Below are 18,026 nucleotides of genomic sequence, written 5' to 3'. Positions count from 1 at the left end.
TGAGCCTCTGTCCGCCGTTTATCTGCAGAACGGTTGATGCTGCAGCTGCAGTCGCACTGTAAGCAGAATACGAGGATTTTGTACAAAATGGACACCCTGAACAGAAATTTTCCCGGCGTGACTACTTTCAATAAACCGCAATCGCTACTCAAAAGGCAACTCTCCGTAATGCTTCCTTTCAATAAACGTATTCTGATCCTGCTCCTGCTTGAAGTTAGTTTCACAGCGCTCAACATAACGTGAGTATGAGGCTGGCCTCATCACAACCCTATCGCGAAATGTTTTGGTGCTCACCGTAAAACGCTTGTCGTACTCGGCTATCGTGTTCCTTGGAACGCATCCCACATTTCGGCGCTGCGATGCATGATTCTTGCCGTGCTTCAATGAAGCCGATGCGAAGCTTCGACAGTCGGCGACTCCGGGCCACTGTACTTCTACAAATCGGTGACTCTGAGCCACTGTTTGTCGACGGGCTGCTGCCGTCGACTTCAGTCGCAGTCCCCTCGAAATGTCAGTTTCTTTAAGGCGCACGTAGGATACTTGTACACTCTTAACTTAGAACACGGAACCTAAATCATCGCTCTGAAGACAAACACCAATGCGATCGCGACCGCGGAAACTGCGTGCGCCGCAGCCATTTTGTCGAACGACGCGACGGGGCAATGCGTAGCTCCCCGTATCCCTACCGAGCCAGTCACGTGACTAAAAAATCCCTCTCCTAGGTACTGCGGCTAACTTTAGCCGCGGTTAGCTGTTCGAGCAAACGGGCCCAGAAGTCCAAGTTGAGCTAGTCTCATATTTGCAATAAGGAAGTGGTGGACTTAACACTTTGCCACCCTAGCCAGTCTAAAAGTGCCGCCTCCCCCTACACTCGCATAGACATACATGCGCACAGATTGTTTCACCCTAGTTCTAAGGTATTCTTGATGGTGGTTACCAACAGCCCCTCTGTAACAACTTGTATGAGGTTGAAGTTACTATGGTCTACAATGCCGTCTAACGATGAGATGCACAAAAGTTTGAACTTGGTTGTAGTAAAGTAATTTTTGATGCATTTCAAGCACAATGAAAATTGTTTGTTGGTGCAGTACCCCACAGACAAGCAGAGCAGCACGAAACATATCAGTCTGGATGAAGTCGACAATTCTCTTTATGAAGGCGTCTACTCCTATCAATATCTTCTAGTAATCATTGGTCAGTGTCTCCTCCATTCTCTGGGCTTTTCTTCTGGATCAGTGTTCCTTTGGTTACATGGAGTTTCGTATATCTGAATCACATACTTGCCTAGAGCCACTTTTCAAAACTTGGCACCCACCCGCTTCTACCTAAACTGCTGCCATAAACAACTACTTACTTACTTACTTTGCATATTGATAAGTTTTTCACTGGAGATAGGAACTTTAAAGAAAAACAGGAAGCAATTGGGATGGAGCACTAGATTGTCAACGTTGTAAGTGCTTGCTTCCGTTTTTCTTGGTGTTTCACCTATTGCTGGTGTTTTGCTTGTCTCTAGGCTATCAGTTGTTTGTCTCGGTCTCTTCTTGTAGCTGTTAATAATTCCCTAACCATATAGTAAAAATAATGTTAGAAATACCATAGGTGTTTTCTTTGTATTTTCAACAGAGTAGTCAGCAACTGTTAGGAGAATCCATTAGTTTATTGGAACTAGGAAATATGTGAGAGCTGTGAAAGTGAAAATTGGGTTCATACTGAGCTTAGAAGCACATAAGACATATTGTTATCAATAGGTGATGGCATGAGTGCCAAACTGCATATACAAAGTTCAATGTGGCACAAGCCAAACCTGTAGTCACAGTATATTACTCATATCTACAAGCCTCTAGTAGAAGTGACGAGTGTGGGGAATATGCTAATGTAGGATACCATCTTGAATGGTACAATAATGAATTCAGCATTCATATGCGTACCTAGAACCACACAGTACCAGAATCCTATTCACCCTGTGGTCAGTGTACTGTGCCACAGCATATATGCCATGGCCCTCTCGGTACACATGTTACCACATGCTGTTCAGTGTCGTAGAAGCTAACAATCGTTAGGTAATCAGATCCTATAATATATTCCATTTCATTATTAAAATTAAATATAATTTTCACCAATGGAATGTGCTCTGTTGCAATGCACAAGTGTTGTGTGGTGAAGTAGGCATGAAGAAAACACCCTACACTGGCCCACAACGTTTTTTGGCAATGCAGTGGAGGGTACAGGCACGCGTTCCCTCTCCCATTTTGAGCGCTGAATAAAGCTGTGCGCGGGCTGTCCTCCTCTTCACTGCATTGCCAAGAAACGTTGTCGCCGAATATAGAGTGTTTTCATGATACCTACTTCACCACACAACACTTGCCCATTGCAACAAAGCATGCCCCAGAGATAAAAATTCGATTTAATATTTATAATGAAATGGAATATAGTGAAGGACGTGATTACCTAATCTAAGGAGCCGACCTAGTGCTTGTGAGAGGTGGCCCGCTCCGGGCCACCTCAAACTACCTCCCTCATATACCTGTAATAAAGTTTTTCAGACAGACAGACAGAGTACTGTATTTTAGTATTTTGGCTGCAGTTCGCATTTCAATAGATATTTGTGCTTAAACTACTTTTGGCTAATAGCTCGGCACTAGCCCAAGAGTCATGCCCTGCTTATTGAAACTTTTGACCGTCAAATTGCTTACGGAAGTGATTTGCATAATTAGCAAAAACACAAAATGTTCATGAAGGCTGATTTGGGCATCTTAATTTTATATTTGGGAAAGTAATTTACTAGGTAAGGGGTCGGCAACCTGTGGCCCACTGGCTAGCAGAACGATAATCACTCATCTAGTAGACAGAAGATCGGAATGTCACGTTTGAAAGTTGCATATAAAAACCTCAAGTTAGCAGTCGTGCTGCATATGGAAGGTTTGCCCTCTACAGTGGTGACAGAAACCATCTAATTTCATAGCTGAGTGACTCAACACTCTCTGAAGATTAAACATCCCATTTGATTTTGACGTTTATGATAATAATAAAGTCAAAGTAGATAAGTTTGAATCTATGGAAAGATATAAATTGCATATGTAGTGGATATGACCATACAAGGATGCCTTGGTATAAATTCTATATGTATTCAGTTACCAAAATTGGCTCATGCAATAAAGAAATTGAGAATTATTTATGGTCAGAGCCAGAATATAGGCGCTAAAAGAGATTCATGTTATACGTCAGTGATTAAAAAATTATTAGCACTTCTGTTATCTTGAACCTAGAGTTGGTCACTCTGTCTTGTCTGCCCTTTTCGTACAAGGTTGCTGTCTCTACGGTCACTGCTGTGCAGGCAGTAGTGACTGTGTGGTAGTTGTGGCAGAAGTGCAAGAAAGAATGGCTTCCCCGTCTGTAATTTGTACACGGCTCACCTGAGCCGAAATAAATATCTATGTGTCTATCTACAAGTGGAGGAGTCATTGTTTCCGTGGTCTGAAGGGGTGTCTGGTGCCAATATCTATCAAAAACTTTGTGCACACTATATCATGGAAACGTTTTGTTGAAAAGAAGTGTGTTTGAATGGGTACAGAAGTTATATGAAGGATCCACAAGTGTCAGCCATAACGGAGCTTATTCCCGTGCATGTCGACGACTGATGACGACAGTGAGCGTGCTTGTGAGCTCATTCTGCCGGATAGACGAGTGGCAGTAAAAGATGATAAATAATTTGCGAATCAGCCAAGGCTTTTCGCATGTCATAATTCATGGCAGGCTTGGGTTTTGAAACATTTTTTATCTAAATAAAATCTACAGGCATGAATCATTCTTAATCACCTTTGTATTTAAGATTTTTCCTCTTTTTTTCTTCAGTTTATTATTGACAGATTTACTGCTCCCACCAGAGAGCATGGATGCTAGATTGTGCTTTGCCATTTCTGAATGGTGTTTTCTTTCAATGAGCCAGGTTTTTGTTTTAGGCCAGTGATTTTCGGAACCTGTAACCTCTTCCCTATAGAGAGTTGCAACTGCCACAGTGAGAGAAAAGATCAGTATAGTCGTGTTAAGTGCCTCTAGAGGCTGGACATGCTTGAACCATTCTTGTAGCCTGATTTTGCAAGGTGCTGAGACACATCCGCAGGGCATTGGGGGACCTCCAGAGGGCACTGAAATGCTGAGGACTATCACGTGATCGTCGTCGTCCCCAAATCATAGTCAATCATTGGTCTTTGACAATGCTGTTGCGACAAAGGTTTCTATCTGATGACCGAACTTGCCTCCAGATGGCACTGAAGTGCTGAGAATTACCACGGGATGGTTGTCATGCTCCGATTGTAGTCAGTCATTGGTCTTAGACGGTACTTTTACAACAAAGGTTTCTATCTGATGACCGAACTTGCATCGAGATGACACTGAAGTGCTGAGAATTACCACGGAATGGTTGTCATGCTTTGATTGTAGTCAGTCATTGGTCTTAGACAGTACTTTTACAACAAAGTTTTCTATCTGGTGACCCAACTTGCCTCAAGACGGCACTGGAGTGCTGAGAATTACCACGGGATGGTTGTCATGCTCCGATTGTAGTCAGTTATTGGTCTTAGACGGTACTTTTACAACAAAGTTTTCTATCTGGTGACCCAACTTGCCTCCAGACGGCACTGAAGTGCTGAGAATTACCACGGGATGGTTGTCATCCTCAGATTGTAGTCAGTCATTGGTGTTAGACGGTACTTTTACAACACAGTTTTCTATCTGGTGACCCAACTTGCCTCCAGACTACACTGAAGTGCTGAGAACCATTATGGAATGGTCATCGACCACAGATTGTGGATTCACTTTTGAAATAAAAAGTGTGATCACTTAAAATTATTCAAAATTATTTACATACGAAAATGTAATCCTAACATTGTGCAAACATATAGATGCTTACGGAACTAGATCATGTAAAATTTACTGAAAAGACAGAGGTTACTTCAATTCATATTACGGATGCAACACTGACATTAAGCACATTAAGTTTCCCTGGGTAATATCTCACTGTGCTTAGGTGTTCCTGATATTTGGTGGCTTAGCCTGAATTTCCCTTTCCCGTAATGAAACTATACTGAATTTGTACGAACCGCATTCTGTTCAAGACTTGCTACATCACGGTAAAAATCAAGTGAACAAAGCTTAGAGACCGCTAACCTGGGCCGTGGAAAAATAAACTCGTGAAGCTATTCAACGATAGCTGTTAAACAAAAACTGTGTTGAAGAAAGTGTTGGGGGGTTGTTAGCTTATATTTCAATCTATTGGGTGACTATGACTGACCAAGCAATATGTTGTAAGCGAGACCTTCAGTGTTATCTAGAAAATAGCCTGATGAGTAGAATTTCAATTGTGTAGTTCGTATAACTCACTTCGAGAGTGTGCAATAAGACAAACCATCAAAGGAAGCTTACATAATTGTTTAAATAAGTGTGTGTAACTTTTATGGACAATAAAATCTCTTTAATTACATAGACACCAGACATGTACGTATTTGCATAGTTCAACAAATGTGTTTTTTATGAAATGGTAACTTGAGTTAGTTGGTAATTCACAAATAAAGACAACAATGAGAAAGACAAATATGAAAATAAAAAAAAACACAGCATGAAGCTTTCAATAAAGGGCGATTCTTTATGTATAAAGCCATAAGAATAAGCAACAACAGGAACTTTATTCCGACTAGTTCAAGCCACCTTTTGAGATGACATACATTGGAGAGTTTCAAGTTCATAATATAAGAGCTTCAGTGACCGAGAAAGCTCAAAATTTTCCCGATTGTGAATGTATTAGCTTGTTTCGTGTACGCCAACAGCCTAGCTACCGCCTCTCAACCTTTTGCAATTTGCAATAAATGCAGTCAAGGTCACAAAGAAGTTACAGGGAAAGTCTTGTGTAATTTGTCTAGTGCATTCTTCGATTATACCCTAACCAAAGGACTAGGGTTTGAGTTATTGGTTTAAGGATCCCAAGGCTGCTCAAACCGGTCACCGTGGTTGCCGTTTTCAGGATATTGGCGTACTGGGGCATTTATAAAGTTGACAAGTAATCTGTGCCTGCGGCGGGACACATCGAGTAAAAAATTCACTTCTTGTTTTTTTGTGAACTCGACAGTGAAACTGAAGTCTGAGGCTGCAGCGGATGTTCAACGACGGTACAGTGCCGTTCTGTCACCTTTCTGATAGAAACGAGTACGGTCGTTGCAAGGACCTCGCGGTGATCTCTTGACGACTTCTATTCGACGATTTCTAGGCATTTTCGCAGCTGCCGTGGCGAGTTCGTCACTGTTTTGAACTTCATCGGTCTCAGGCATGACTTGATTTTAGTAGTCATCTTACCTGCCAACTTATTCTCGACGATGTTTTGTCTTCAGCGATGTAGCGGGTGGAGCGTCCTTCTCACGTTCAGTGAGATTTGGGGCCCCCGATCAAAATATAAGCACGAAAACTACTGTTACTGTCAAGATATTCTGTTATCAACCGATATTAAACACACAATCACAGATGTAAAGAGCATACATGTTTATTTAAAGCTCTGACTCCTGTTTTTAAAAGTTAAGCGAGAAAATTATTAAATTTGGAGACCTTAAATTCGTTACTCACCGAAGAAATACAGCGAAAAGCAGACGCCTACGACGCCTACAGCAGCAGTTTTTTTGTTTACATCACGTGATCCCTCTCCGCCAATCATATTCGTCCCTCTGAGCGTTCCCTAGTTTGCTCTGTTTGTCCCTAGATTCCCTACGCAAATCCAGCGTTTAGCTAGGGGCGCGTCTGTAAAGCCGGCTTAACGTTGGTGCAACCGGAATTTAAACCCGTGCTTACCTAAGCTCGGTTTCGGGCGCTAAGCCGGCTTAGGAAAGCGCCGCTTTGGGTTAAGATAAGCGACGTTGGTGCAACCGGCCCTAAGGACAACAATCGAGCGTCGCGGGCCTCGAAGTAGGCGCAGCAGCAGGATCGAACGATGGGGCGAGACTGACTCCGCACGCCATGCGGAGTCCCTTATGTATCCGCATAGGTTTCTGGAACATTTGGCGTAGAATTTCCAGCACGTATAACATTCTGAGCTCGATCAGGCGGCAATGCTCTCGTACTTACAAGAAAGCGAATAATTGAACGAATAAAAGAAAAGAACAATCCGCAAACTGGAATCGAATAAAGACGTTCCTCGCGACTGTTAAGCGCGGTATCCATTCGGCCCCGCAAGCGCAAGCTCGACGATGCGCGTGGCAATATTATATAAATAGCTTTTATTTTATGTTTTGCATGCGTGAGTTGTAGGTTCTCACATCTTTCGGATGATCCGCGTATAAACATGCGATCTATATACATCCGCAAAATTACGTCCGCCAGTCACGTTTCTTAACGTTATATGTTAATTAAAATGCACACGTCGTTTGACATAAAGAATACAGAAACTGTAAGCATCGTTCAATAAGATTAGTTTATTTTTTACATATAAGCTCGTTGTTTTTCAAAGCTTTGCGATTTTACATTGCAAGTCTGAAAACCTTAAGAGAACCTATTTTCATCCAAGATTTGTGTCGGAATAAAAGAAAACAGTGTTGTTTAAGTGCCATAGCCCGTTACCAAGTGCGTTTTGGAGATTGGTGTCTTCATGTTGACGTTCTTCAGTGTTTAGATGTTACGCGATCATTCAAGAGTAACAGCTTGTATCCTTGTAAAGAGCCTTCGGGTATCCACAGTACGCGAGGAATACAAACCAGCATTCCTGCAGGTCAGTAGTGGGAGTTGTATTGTTCTTAAGAAAGAACTCGCAAGCTGAAAAGTCATAAAAAATAATATAAATAATAAATTCAAGCATTACACTCTCAAGTGACTCTTTCAATTTAAAAAGATGTTTTCAAAATGCCCAGCCTTCTCATTTTGTATACTAACCTCTTAGTTATGGTGGTAACCCATTACATTTATACAAGTATGAATACAGACGATACCAAGGTTGTCACCATCGTACGTGGGGGCCAGATGATAGCTAAATCTAAAAGTGACACACATTCTGGGGAAATAGCCAACGAAGCCACAGGAGCGTGCGGTTTAGCGCTAAACTATGTTTAATAACGCTCACCTATTTTACATCGAACATAGCAAAGGCCGGATAGCCGGATGTTGATAGCCGCCAGTCTCGCAACCGACCGACGCACGGCTCGCGCATGGTCCTCTCGCCGCCAGCTTGACGCGCGCGCTCCCGTGGCTTCGTTGGCTCTCTCCACCCGTGTACCTCATTTAAAGTACTCAAAACTATTTTTATCGCAGCTCCCTATCATATGCATTATGCAGTTGATTTATAGGCGGCGATAGTTGGTATCGTTGCATGCAACTAGATAAGGAGTACATGGTTAAGGCTGATTCACACATCTGAGCTTAAGTTTGATCGACTGCAGGCACACTAGCGCCACCTGCCGGTTAGACGTGCAGCACTCTTTTTATTTTGGTATAGATGTTTATATCTTTTACGCATCATTATTTCGATGTGGGCATGAAATAATTTTGACAACGATATAAGCCTCTATATTCCAAGTGAAGGAAAGGTATATGAAAGTGGTCAATAAACATATGGGGACTTCAAGGGTCTTAAAAGAACGTATATAGGCTATATATAACCCACATATAATTTATCTAATTTTTTATATGTTTGTTGCACAAATCCTTTTTTTTTTCACACGAGGGTTTCCATATATAGTGTGCAATTTGCGAATACATAAACACATTCAGAGTATTTATTTATTCAGGTTACTTGTTTTTAATTCAAACCGTTTCTTGAAGTGAGCTAAGAGTTAGACGAGTGCTGTATTCGTCGTGTACTTATCAGGCTGGGGACAGTAGCTGAGGGGATAATTGTCATGGTAAGTTGTCTAATTAAATAAAATTTGTTAAAAACACTTTTGATTCATTTTGCGGGTCATGTTGCAAGTGCAGAATTGCCGAAAATTAGTATTAGAGGACAGATTAATTTTAATATATTGCGAAAATCTTGTAGTTCTTTTTTTTTTTTATTAATCAAGTTCCACGCTTGTTATCCAGATATGAAAATTGCGCAAAAATAGGGTCGCAAGCGCACCACTTCCGACCTTTCTTTTCGCACTGAAGAGTGACGTAATCATTTTACTGAGGCCGTCATAATATCGGCCGTGTGTTCTTGGTGCGCCGATGACTCAAGTGAAAACGTGGCTAAAATGAATATGGCTGCGTTTTCATCAGTGATACGGCAGCGCATCGAATTCAGACGGATTCAATAACATAAGCGGAGTCTCTGCAATCACAATCGCCATATCTCATTTCGATGCTATACGATAGCATCGAAACTCGCGGCTTGTGTCATTCTTCTAAACATTTTTGTGAGCGGGGCTCGCGAAGGACCTTTGTTCCTACAATTTTTAAATCAAGCTAAAAACGTTAAATTATTAATAATCAATATTTAAAAAGAAGGACTGTACTTTCGCCAATTTTTTTTTCAATCGGTCAGGGCTCCAATAGCGATAATCGTCAATATTGCAATTTCTCCATGACCTCATTATAATCAACAAGAAAAAGTAAATTATCGAATTTTAGCTAATTAACCAAATTACCGGACGATATCCCATCATCTAATATTGGCAGAATCTCATTATTACATGTTTAAAGACATGTAATAATGAGAAAGCTTTTACATGTTTACATGTTGTAAAAACATCACCCGATTAAAAAAAATTCTAATTAATGTCGAGCAGCATGCATACAGCTTCGAAATGCTACCATGGCTACCCGAGAGAATGGGGTTAGTGTGTTCCCTCGTTGTAAGCAGCTACACCTAAGTACACCACACTGGATCACACACAAATGCAGATGTGTGTCAGCTTTCAATACAGAAAATCTTTCGAATGGGGAAAGTAAGTCTTAGCATAAATTTACTGTATCCGCTCGTTGATACTGCAACATTACACACGTGATTTGCGCCACTTCCCAATCTATCAGGTTTATGTAATCATTACACGTACAAGGAGTCCCGTTTTTGGTGCTGTTAACTTTCTTGAATACGTAGCAGTCCTTGAAATTGGACACCAACACCCGCCGCAAACCTAATGAAAAGACGAAAAAAAATCAGACATGATGTGTAGAGAGACAGCCGAAGTTATTCTGCCTCAACGGGCAAATTGTTTTTCTACAGTAACTGATAAATTTCGCCAGTGCGGTACAACCGCTCGCCTGGGGTTTTTAACGCGCACCACGCAATAGTGATACGCGACCGAACGCCAGTACGTCCAAATCGAAACGGACAGGGATGGGGACTGAACCCAATATCTCTGGGTCCAGCAGGGCGAGCTCTCAGTTAATGTTCTCCACCATGTGATGCCCCAACACGGGTACATGAAGGCCTCCAGAACGAACTCCTTTAAAGAATCAGCGAATTAGCTCGCGGTCTTGCGCTTATCGGAGTGCGCTGGCTCGCCAACCCTCTGAAGGTGTTCGTTCTGTAGGCTTCTAACGTTCCCGTCTGACAGTGGTATAACACCCACTTCCACCCACCTCCTTTACATAAGACGCATTTAAGGCGGATGTATGTTCAATTTATGCGACATTACATGTTCTCATAGGCTTGTTGGACACATTCATATAAGTTATTTTTTAGTTCAGGGCCTCATATAAGTCTTTACCCGCTAACTGTAAGCGGAGCGTTAGGAATATTGCGTAAAGTTTTCTGCAAACATGCAAACGTCGAGACGCGGTTGTCGTATCTCCGGCAAAACATTCGGCTCGTAACGTTAGCTGCACTCTCACCTAAATAAAAGCGATGTACAGATCCCTTTTGAGATTGTCTTGGTGATTATCCTGCAGCAATAGGGGCCCCTTATGATGGTTTGTGGCAAGCAAGGAGGCGATCATAAGAATATTTAGCGTGGTTGTAACGCTAACGACGTAAATAAAAGGTGTTCTAACTTTCTGTCAGCTCAAGTTACTGTTAAGTGCGACAGAAAGTACATGGCGGCCTAAAGCAGTTAATTACGAAGCAGTGATAGCGTTTTGACTTCGAAATTTGTCGGTCTTGAAGCTCTAATTGTTATTGGTGATTCTCCACTAAAAAAAAATAACCTTTAAGTAAAGGGCATTGATCGAATGCTACAAAGCTATGCGGTAAAGTAGAAACGGGGGAATTGTTCTTAAAAAGTTTGTATTATACGCACTATAAAGTATTATACGTTACAAGTTCGTAATATACGTGAACCCGCTGGTTCTCGATCGGCGGTATTCGGGCGGAAAGAAAAGGAATTTCCAGCCGCAAATTGTGTTCTGCTTTCTTTGGCTCTTATCTGTCATGTACAAATAAAACCTTTGGAGAGCATAAATAAAAGTTACTATTATCTGTGAAAATTTACTGTAGTTTAATGCTATCCCTTGCAAATTTGTTTTGAGGGTTCGAGGCAGCACTGCGAACTATCTTATGCAACATTAGTCTAGACAAGGCGCATTACAATACGTCATTGCTAAGGCTGTCATACTTTGCAAAGTAACTAGAACAGTAAGCAACAATACAAAACAGCACGATGCGCTTAAGAATATATACACGAAAACGTATAGAAAGAAGGTTACCGTATCGATCCTGAAGAGAGATTTGGGTTGGAGAAATTGCATTTATGTCCGAATGAAAGCGCATATAGTTTTCTGTTTCTATACTTTGACTGAAATATTAAAAAAAAAGACATGATAAATGTAATGCGGAAGAAAATTAAGGAAGTAGGAATAAAAGTCACTAAAAGTGACTTTTATGTTTGAAGGTATTATTGTATATGACATTTCATAGCATGAGAGGCATGAATCTACGTAAGTGCAGTTTTCTTGTTGGTGACAGTACTGCGCTAAAGTTGAAGACATTTGAGTCAAAACTTGAGTTTTTTCGTAAATATATAATATTTATTCAATATTATTGCAGTAATCATATCTTTAATGCTTTGGTCTCACTAGAGCGACAAACAAAACCAACCGACAGCGACAAGCTTGACAAGTACGTACTCGAGGCTTGTCAAATCAATGCCATAACTTGCTACAGGTATCACAAATAAGGGGTCGCTTGATACTAACGTGTAAACCTTTTTATAGGGAATGAATTTAATCTTTAAGATACCGCGATTAATCGATTACTGCATTCACTGCCGTCTTTACATTGAACTCAATAATTGGTCAAAGGTGCTACTTTAATGCCATTGTCACGGACATCGGCCCTGTCGTTGTCAAATCCATCATCAAACACTTTATTCTCAAATGATCTGCGACCCAAAGCCAACATGTAGTCAAAAAGTACGAGTAAACTCGTCTACGAGCTATGGTACTCTGACTGCATAATTTCCTACTAAAGTAAATCTCTCATAATGGCGTTGAGTTTTCACGATCACGTTAGAACTGCATATTTATGTGGAGGACCAGAGATAAGTAAACTGTCTTCGCTGTTCTATTCAAATATTTCTGTTTTATAAGTGTCATAAATATGTAGGTCTAAAAATTTACTTTTTCCAACATCCTAGAATTTTGTATCAACGAACCTATGCCAAATCAATCAAATAGATGTATTCATGATAACTTTAATACTGAATTCACAGGACTAGAAGAAACACGGGAATAAGACCAAAAAGTAATATATTGATTTACATATTTATTGTAAAAACTTCGCAGCTTTTTAACAATATCATTAATTCAACCGATTGACTACTTAAGCACAGGCCAACGAATAATCAAGTAATTATTCCTAATAGGTGTGCAGGTATTTAATTATTTTTCATTGAAATGGCACCTAATAATAGAGTGATATATGCCATGCAAGCATTATCGCGTTCGCATTATGCTTCCGATCACACTGAATATCTAAAAGAAATGTGGGTCAAAATAGTTCTTTTGCCTTTACCTTTCCTCCGTGCAATATTTCAGAAGAGTTCAGCTATCCCGAGTCGCAGCATGACATTCATAAATATTTTATTCCATCATATTGATTTTTAATTGCCACTGATGCTCCTAAAATACTTTGATTTAAAGAAAAACTTTAACGCTTGGTTGCAAGTAGTGGAACTATGCCTGGTACCCTGGGAGTCTTTATCGTGGCTTCCTCCGAGTTGGTCCTCTAGTTTTGATTTCCAATTTGAGAGTTTTTGTAAGAATATCTACCACATTTGAAAAAAATTAATGAAGTGTGTCTTGATAGCGTACTCTAGTGCTTCGTCACAGGTCCTTAAGTGGTTCCTAAATATTAGACAAACTGTAGTCATACTTCCTGCCAGAAGTGATCATTTTGAGCTCCAAATCTGCCTGATTACGCAATACCGTCTGAGTTTGTATTCCACATAGTCTTGGTTCTGTTTTTTCGTAGGTTGAGGCGTACATGTTTGCCTCTGGAATGTGGTAGAGAACCTGAAATACCAAATGACGCGTTCATCAACAAACGTAAATGACGTCTTCACAATTATTTTGATGGGGTGTTGATTTGATTCGGGACCTTTCATGTTGAAAAGTAATAGAGAAACTATTTGAATAAAAAAAGAAAGGACACCTGACACCTTTTTGAGGTTTGTTTATTATATAATATATCAACAAATTAATCGGATGTTAGTTGTACCTTGGTAATATATTATGAGAATCTATTAATTGGATTGCAATATACGGCCGCATGCGTGGCTACGTTTACAGCGCAGGTGGCTGCCACGCGGACAAATGAGGTTCGAAATCCCCTGGAACGAAAGCTTTGTTTTCAAATTCTGTACTCCTCTGGAAAGTGTGAGACAATTCTGGGCTTTCATGGAGTATTTTTTTTTTTTTTTTAACGTTCCGGAATATACCGCGTGTTTAAAAGCAACGGTAGGACGCCACTTCGGGCCAGTCCCTTTCCGTCAGAATGCGCGCTGTACTTTTGGATTCAGCTAAAGAAGAAGTTAGCCTTATGAAATGTTTATTTTCAGTTTTATATTCGTCTGCCTTTTTCCATCCGCGAGATGACCTCGAGTGATAATTTAAGATAATAGATAAAGCGTATATACGTAGGATTCCGTGTTTAAGGAGTTTGTTTCTCGTGAGATTCGGAGGGCGTTTTTCGAAGTTTATTTTTCACTGGAGATTGAGGGTTTATCGGAGTTTATTTTTGTTAGATTACCAATCATTTGAAATTAAAAGCTTGTTTTACTGCGTTAAATTTGAAAAAAAAAAAATAAGGTCCGGGTACCATCACTCGCTGTCCCGTAGGAACCTCGACGTGCTAAAGGCTAACCCCTGTTGTCAGTCGTTAAAGATTTCAAAGCAAACTGAAGTGGAATCTCCCTGGGACCACTGACCTTGTGCACTTCTAAAGTTTAGTTGTAAAAGTCCGTCTTTTTCACGGTTTATTTTGTCGCCGTGTCCCCGATATTCAGAGTTTTGGGGATAAATTCGAACTGACGAAAAACTTACTGGCAAGAGTTTTTCTGATTTTTTTCAGATTTATCTAAAAGCACGGAAAACTACACATACGTAGCTAACCTGGAAGCAGGATTATGTGAATCCTGCTTCCAGGTTAGCAGGAAAGAAAGTTCATATCTCAAAAGCTTGTAAAAAAAAAAATGTAATGAGCATATTTTTTATTAAGACGTAACTAAAATCCGTTTTTGCGTCGTGTTCTTATTTCTCTGGGTTAAACTTCTAAAGAACCAAACACGGACAGCGGGCGGCGGGGCGACCAGAAAGATTCTGAGGGCCGATCTGAGCCGCCGGCCGGGGTTTGGACACCCCTGTTATAGGTCATTCAGAGGACTCTTCATATACACAACAAAAAAAGTTTTTTGGTGGGGTTTTGTTTTTAAAAATAATGTTGAAATTTGTTCTTTTAAAGTTTTTTAGTATTTAAAAACTTTTTCGGAAAAATAATTTTATTCGGCTACATTTAAGAGTAATGATTAAAATTTCATATCGTATGATATTTGAGCTATAAAAACAAAATATCGTCCAAGATACGTTAACTATCGCCAAAAAGGCCAGGTTCTAGATGATTTACAAACAAAACATTCTAGGAGCATATGGATTTTTTACACTCTAGATAAAAATATATAAATTGTGCATTTGTAGTGCGGAATGTATATGAACCTCCCAAAGCTGTGACGATTCCCTCAATCTCAAATCCGGCTTGGTCCTTAGAAGTCAAAGGTATAAGATATAAATATAGAACGCAAAAGTGTTTTGTCCTACCGATAAATTTACCTACATATATATATATACAGAGTGTTTCAGAGAACGCAAGCCAAATCGCTCTTGCGAAAACTAAGCGTCGCAAAGAAAAAAAGTTGATGCCGTATTGGTGTCTGCCCAAGAGCCCATTTAGAAAAAATAATAGCGTTCAGAAAAACTAGCTTTTTTAAAGTTTTTTAGAAAGCAACTTTTTATTTGTTCATTTGAAGTCCATAGTTTCATTTAGAAACTTGCTGAGCATCATCAATAACCCCTATATCACCCCTTTTTAGACAAGTATAAAGCATGTCGAGCATTTTACCATGTTTTGAAAAACCCTTCAATTCTGATGCGTACTCTGGTTTCGAATTCTTATCCAAGCGCATCTTGGCGACAGCTCTCCTGCCCTCCGGTGGCTGAAGCGCGCAACCAAAGCCAGCCCAAAAGTCAAAGCTCAATCTTGCAATCTTGTTCAAAAAAGCCATCATGCTCTTTCGAACAGCGAGGCGTTTCTTGTCACCTGGCCACGAGCGCGCGCGCGCTACACTTCTTTGTTTTTCACGAGAAAGGGAAGAGAGGCAAGCGGGCGAGACTAGCGACTTGTCTGGCCTTGGTTTCGCGCTTCAGCCGTCGGAGGGCAGGACAGTTGCCGCTAAGATGCACTTGGATAAGTCTCCGAAACCAGAGTACGCGTCAAAATTAAAGGGTTTTTCAAAACATTGTAAAACGCTCGGCATGCTTTTATACTTGTCTAAAGAAGGTTAATATAGGGGTTATTGATGATGCCCAGAAAGTTTCTAATTGAAACTATGGCTTTAAAATAAACAAATTAAAAGTTTCTTTCTAAAAAACAAAACAAAAACTATTGTTTCTAAACGTTATTATTTCTTCCTAAATAAGCTCTAAGGGAGGCACCCGCACGGCATCAATAATTTGTCTTTGCGATGCTTAGTTTTCGCAGGAGCGATTTGGCCTGAGTTACCTGAAACACGTTGTATATTGTAACATCGCAACTTCATCCTCATCAACATCAACATTATCATTACCATTCACAACAGCGCATCGCCTGTACGGGCGATGCGTAGCTCATGGCTCATGCTAGAGCTCGTGGGGAAGTGCTCCAGAGCTCAGCCTGTAAAGCCGGTGCTTGATATCTCTACTTCACCTTTCTTATCATATATATATATATATATATATATATATATATATATTGTGAGGGTCTTCAAGGGTCGTATATGATTACTTCATGTTGAATGGGTTTTACAATGAAGCTTGATGGAGTGGCGGTTCGTGAAAGCCCCCAGACAAAATACACGAGCGCGCTCAGGAGGCTCGTCGTTTTTGACTGGGGGCTATACATATATAGTATATATTTCAAAAGTATTTAAGACACGTCCCTTTTTTTCACCACTATTTGAAATAAAATCGCCCTCTAACAATTGATTCACTTAAGACAGTTTCAGAAAAAATAATAGTTACCTCCGGTATCATTTGAAATTCGTTCATGAAGATAGTGTCCTCTTTTAAAGGAGGTGTGCTTACAAGCAACCCAAGTCTGCTACTTTCCACGGCGAATCGACGACTGCTTGAGGATCCGGCGGGGTTCGGCCATACGTCTAGTTAAAGAAACAATAAAAATGCATTTATTTTTTCTTTTCATAATTATATAAGAATGATGTTCTTTTTATATATCTCCAGAGCACCTAAGCCAAATCACTTGTCACCATATGGAAACAGTTTTTATTTTATCTCCATGTGCTTTTCTAGTATTGCTTTTGATTAATTCCTCGGCAGAGTTAATTACCATGTCAAGTTCTCTTCCACTACACATTTTGTTTTTATATTTGCTCATCATGTAAAACTTCGCGCGTTCCTCAGATGCAGTGGCTGCATAACAGTATCACAAATCCGGATCTCGACGTCTGTGTATCGCCCGGTGTTCTGCCGCATGTTAAGCAATTCGTTAATCACTAACTAATCCTAAATTTAATATTTTACTAGTGTGTGCTGAGAGTGGCTCTGCATATTTTATTGTTTACTTTAGGTGTTTTGTGGAGGTCCGCTAATCACTTAAATAAATACAAATATAAACAATATTATTCTTGTTACATCTACAAAAACCACACATAACATTCCTAGTGTGCATAAAAGTGCCAAATGCGCGGCTTTTTCCCTTTGCCTATATAGAGCCGTTATGCGCATTATCGCAGTTTCAGCAAACTCTAAAGACAGTATCATAGCTGTGCGTTTTAGAGCTCACGGGCGTAGTCTTGGTTAACAATTTCCGCCATATCTTTAATAACATGCTGTATACACGTTCTCGCAAAACTAGTACCAAGCACTTTAGATAACGACCTTGACACAAAAAAAAAACGAATTATTTTCATTGGTTTGCACTGGCGATCAAATCGACGCAGTTTACTTTGACATAAAAAGGCTTTCGACAAGGTTAATTATAAGCTACTTCTACACAAACTTTCTTTGTATGGTGTGTCCTCTCTGCTTAATAAAGTCTTATCTAACTAATCACAGAAGCAGTTTGCGAATTTTAAACAGCCCCCCAGAACTTTTTGTTACCCCGTCTGGTGTCATCCAGGGATCTAATTTGGGACCACTGTTATTTATAACTTGTATACCCATAATAAAATGCGCATAAAAACTCAAACTTCTTGTTACTCGTTGATTATTTGAAGTGATAATTGACCTTCTGATTAAAAATGCCTATTCTTTTCACCGGTTCACTTATAAATATCTAGAAACCATCTTAGCACGCGATGAGCAGAACAGCTCCAAGATGTATAATTTTTGAGCTGTATGCTGGGCTAGTTGGTATTGGTCTTGGGTTGCCG

General features: G+C 40.2%; 1 protein-coding gene across 1 annotated transcript in view; it reads right to left on the bottom strand.

Annotated features, from left to right (window-relative positions):
* Positions 1–7,663: 7,663 nt before the first annotated feature.
* The window catches only part of LOC115308433, a 31,936-nt gene continuing 21,573 nt past the window's right edge, over positions 7,664–18,026 (bottom strand). The window contains exons 7-11 of the mRNA XM_040207104.1: positions 16,657–16,793; positions 13,259–13,398; positions 11,593–11,681; positions 10,002–10,082; positions 7,664–7,788 (exon numbers count right to left, since the gene is read on the bottom strand). Of these exons, the coding sequence (XP_040063038.1) occupies positions 7,664–7,788; positions 10,002–10,082; positions 11,593–11,681; positions 13,259–13,398; positions 16,657–16,793 (572 nt within the window). The remainder of the gene's footprint in view (positions 7,789–10,001; positions 10,083–11,592; positions 11,682–13,258; positions 13,399–16,656; positions 16,794–18,026) is intronic.

Source organism: Ixodes scapularis, unplaced genomic scaffold (assembly GCF_016920785.2).
Source record: "Ixodes scapularis isolate PalLabHiFi unplaced genomic scaffold, ASM1692078v2 PGA_scaffold6__148_contigs__length_123643588, whole genome shotgun sequence".
Lineage (NCBI taxonomy): Eukaryota > Metazoa > Arthropoda > Arachnida > Ixodida > Ixodidae > Ixodes > Ixodes scapularis.
This window is presented reverse-complemented; position numbering and strand designations above follow the sequence as displayed.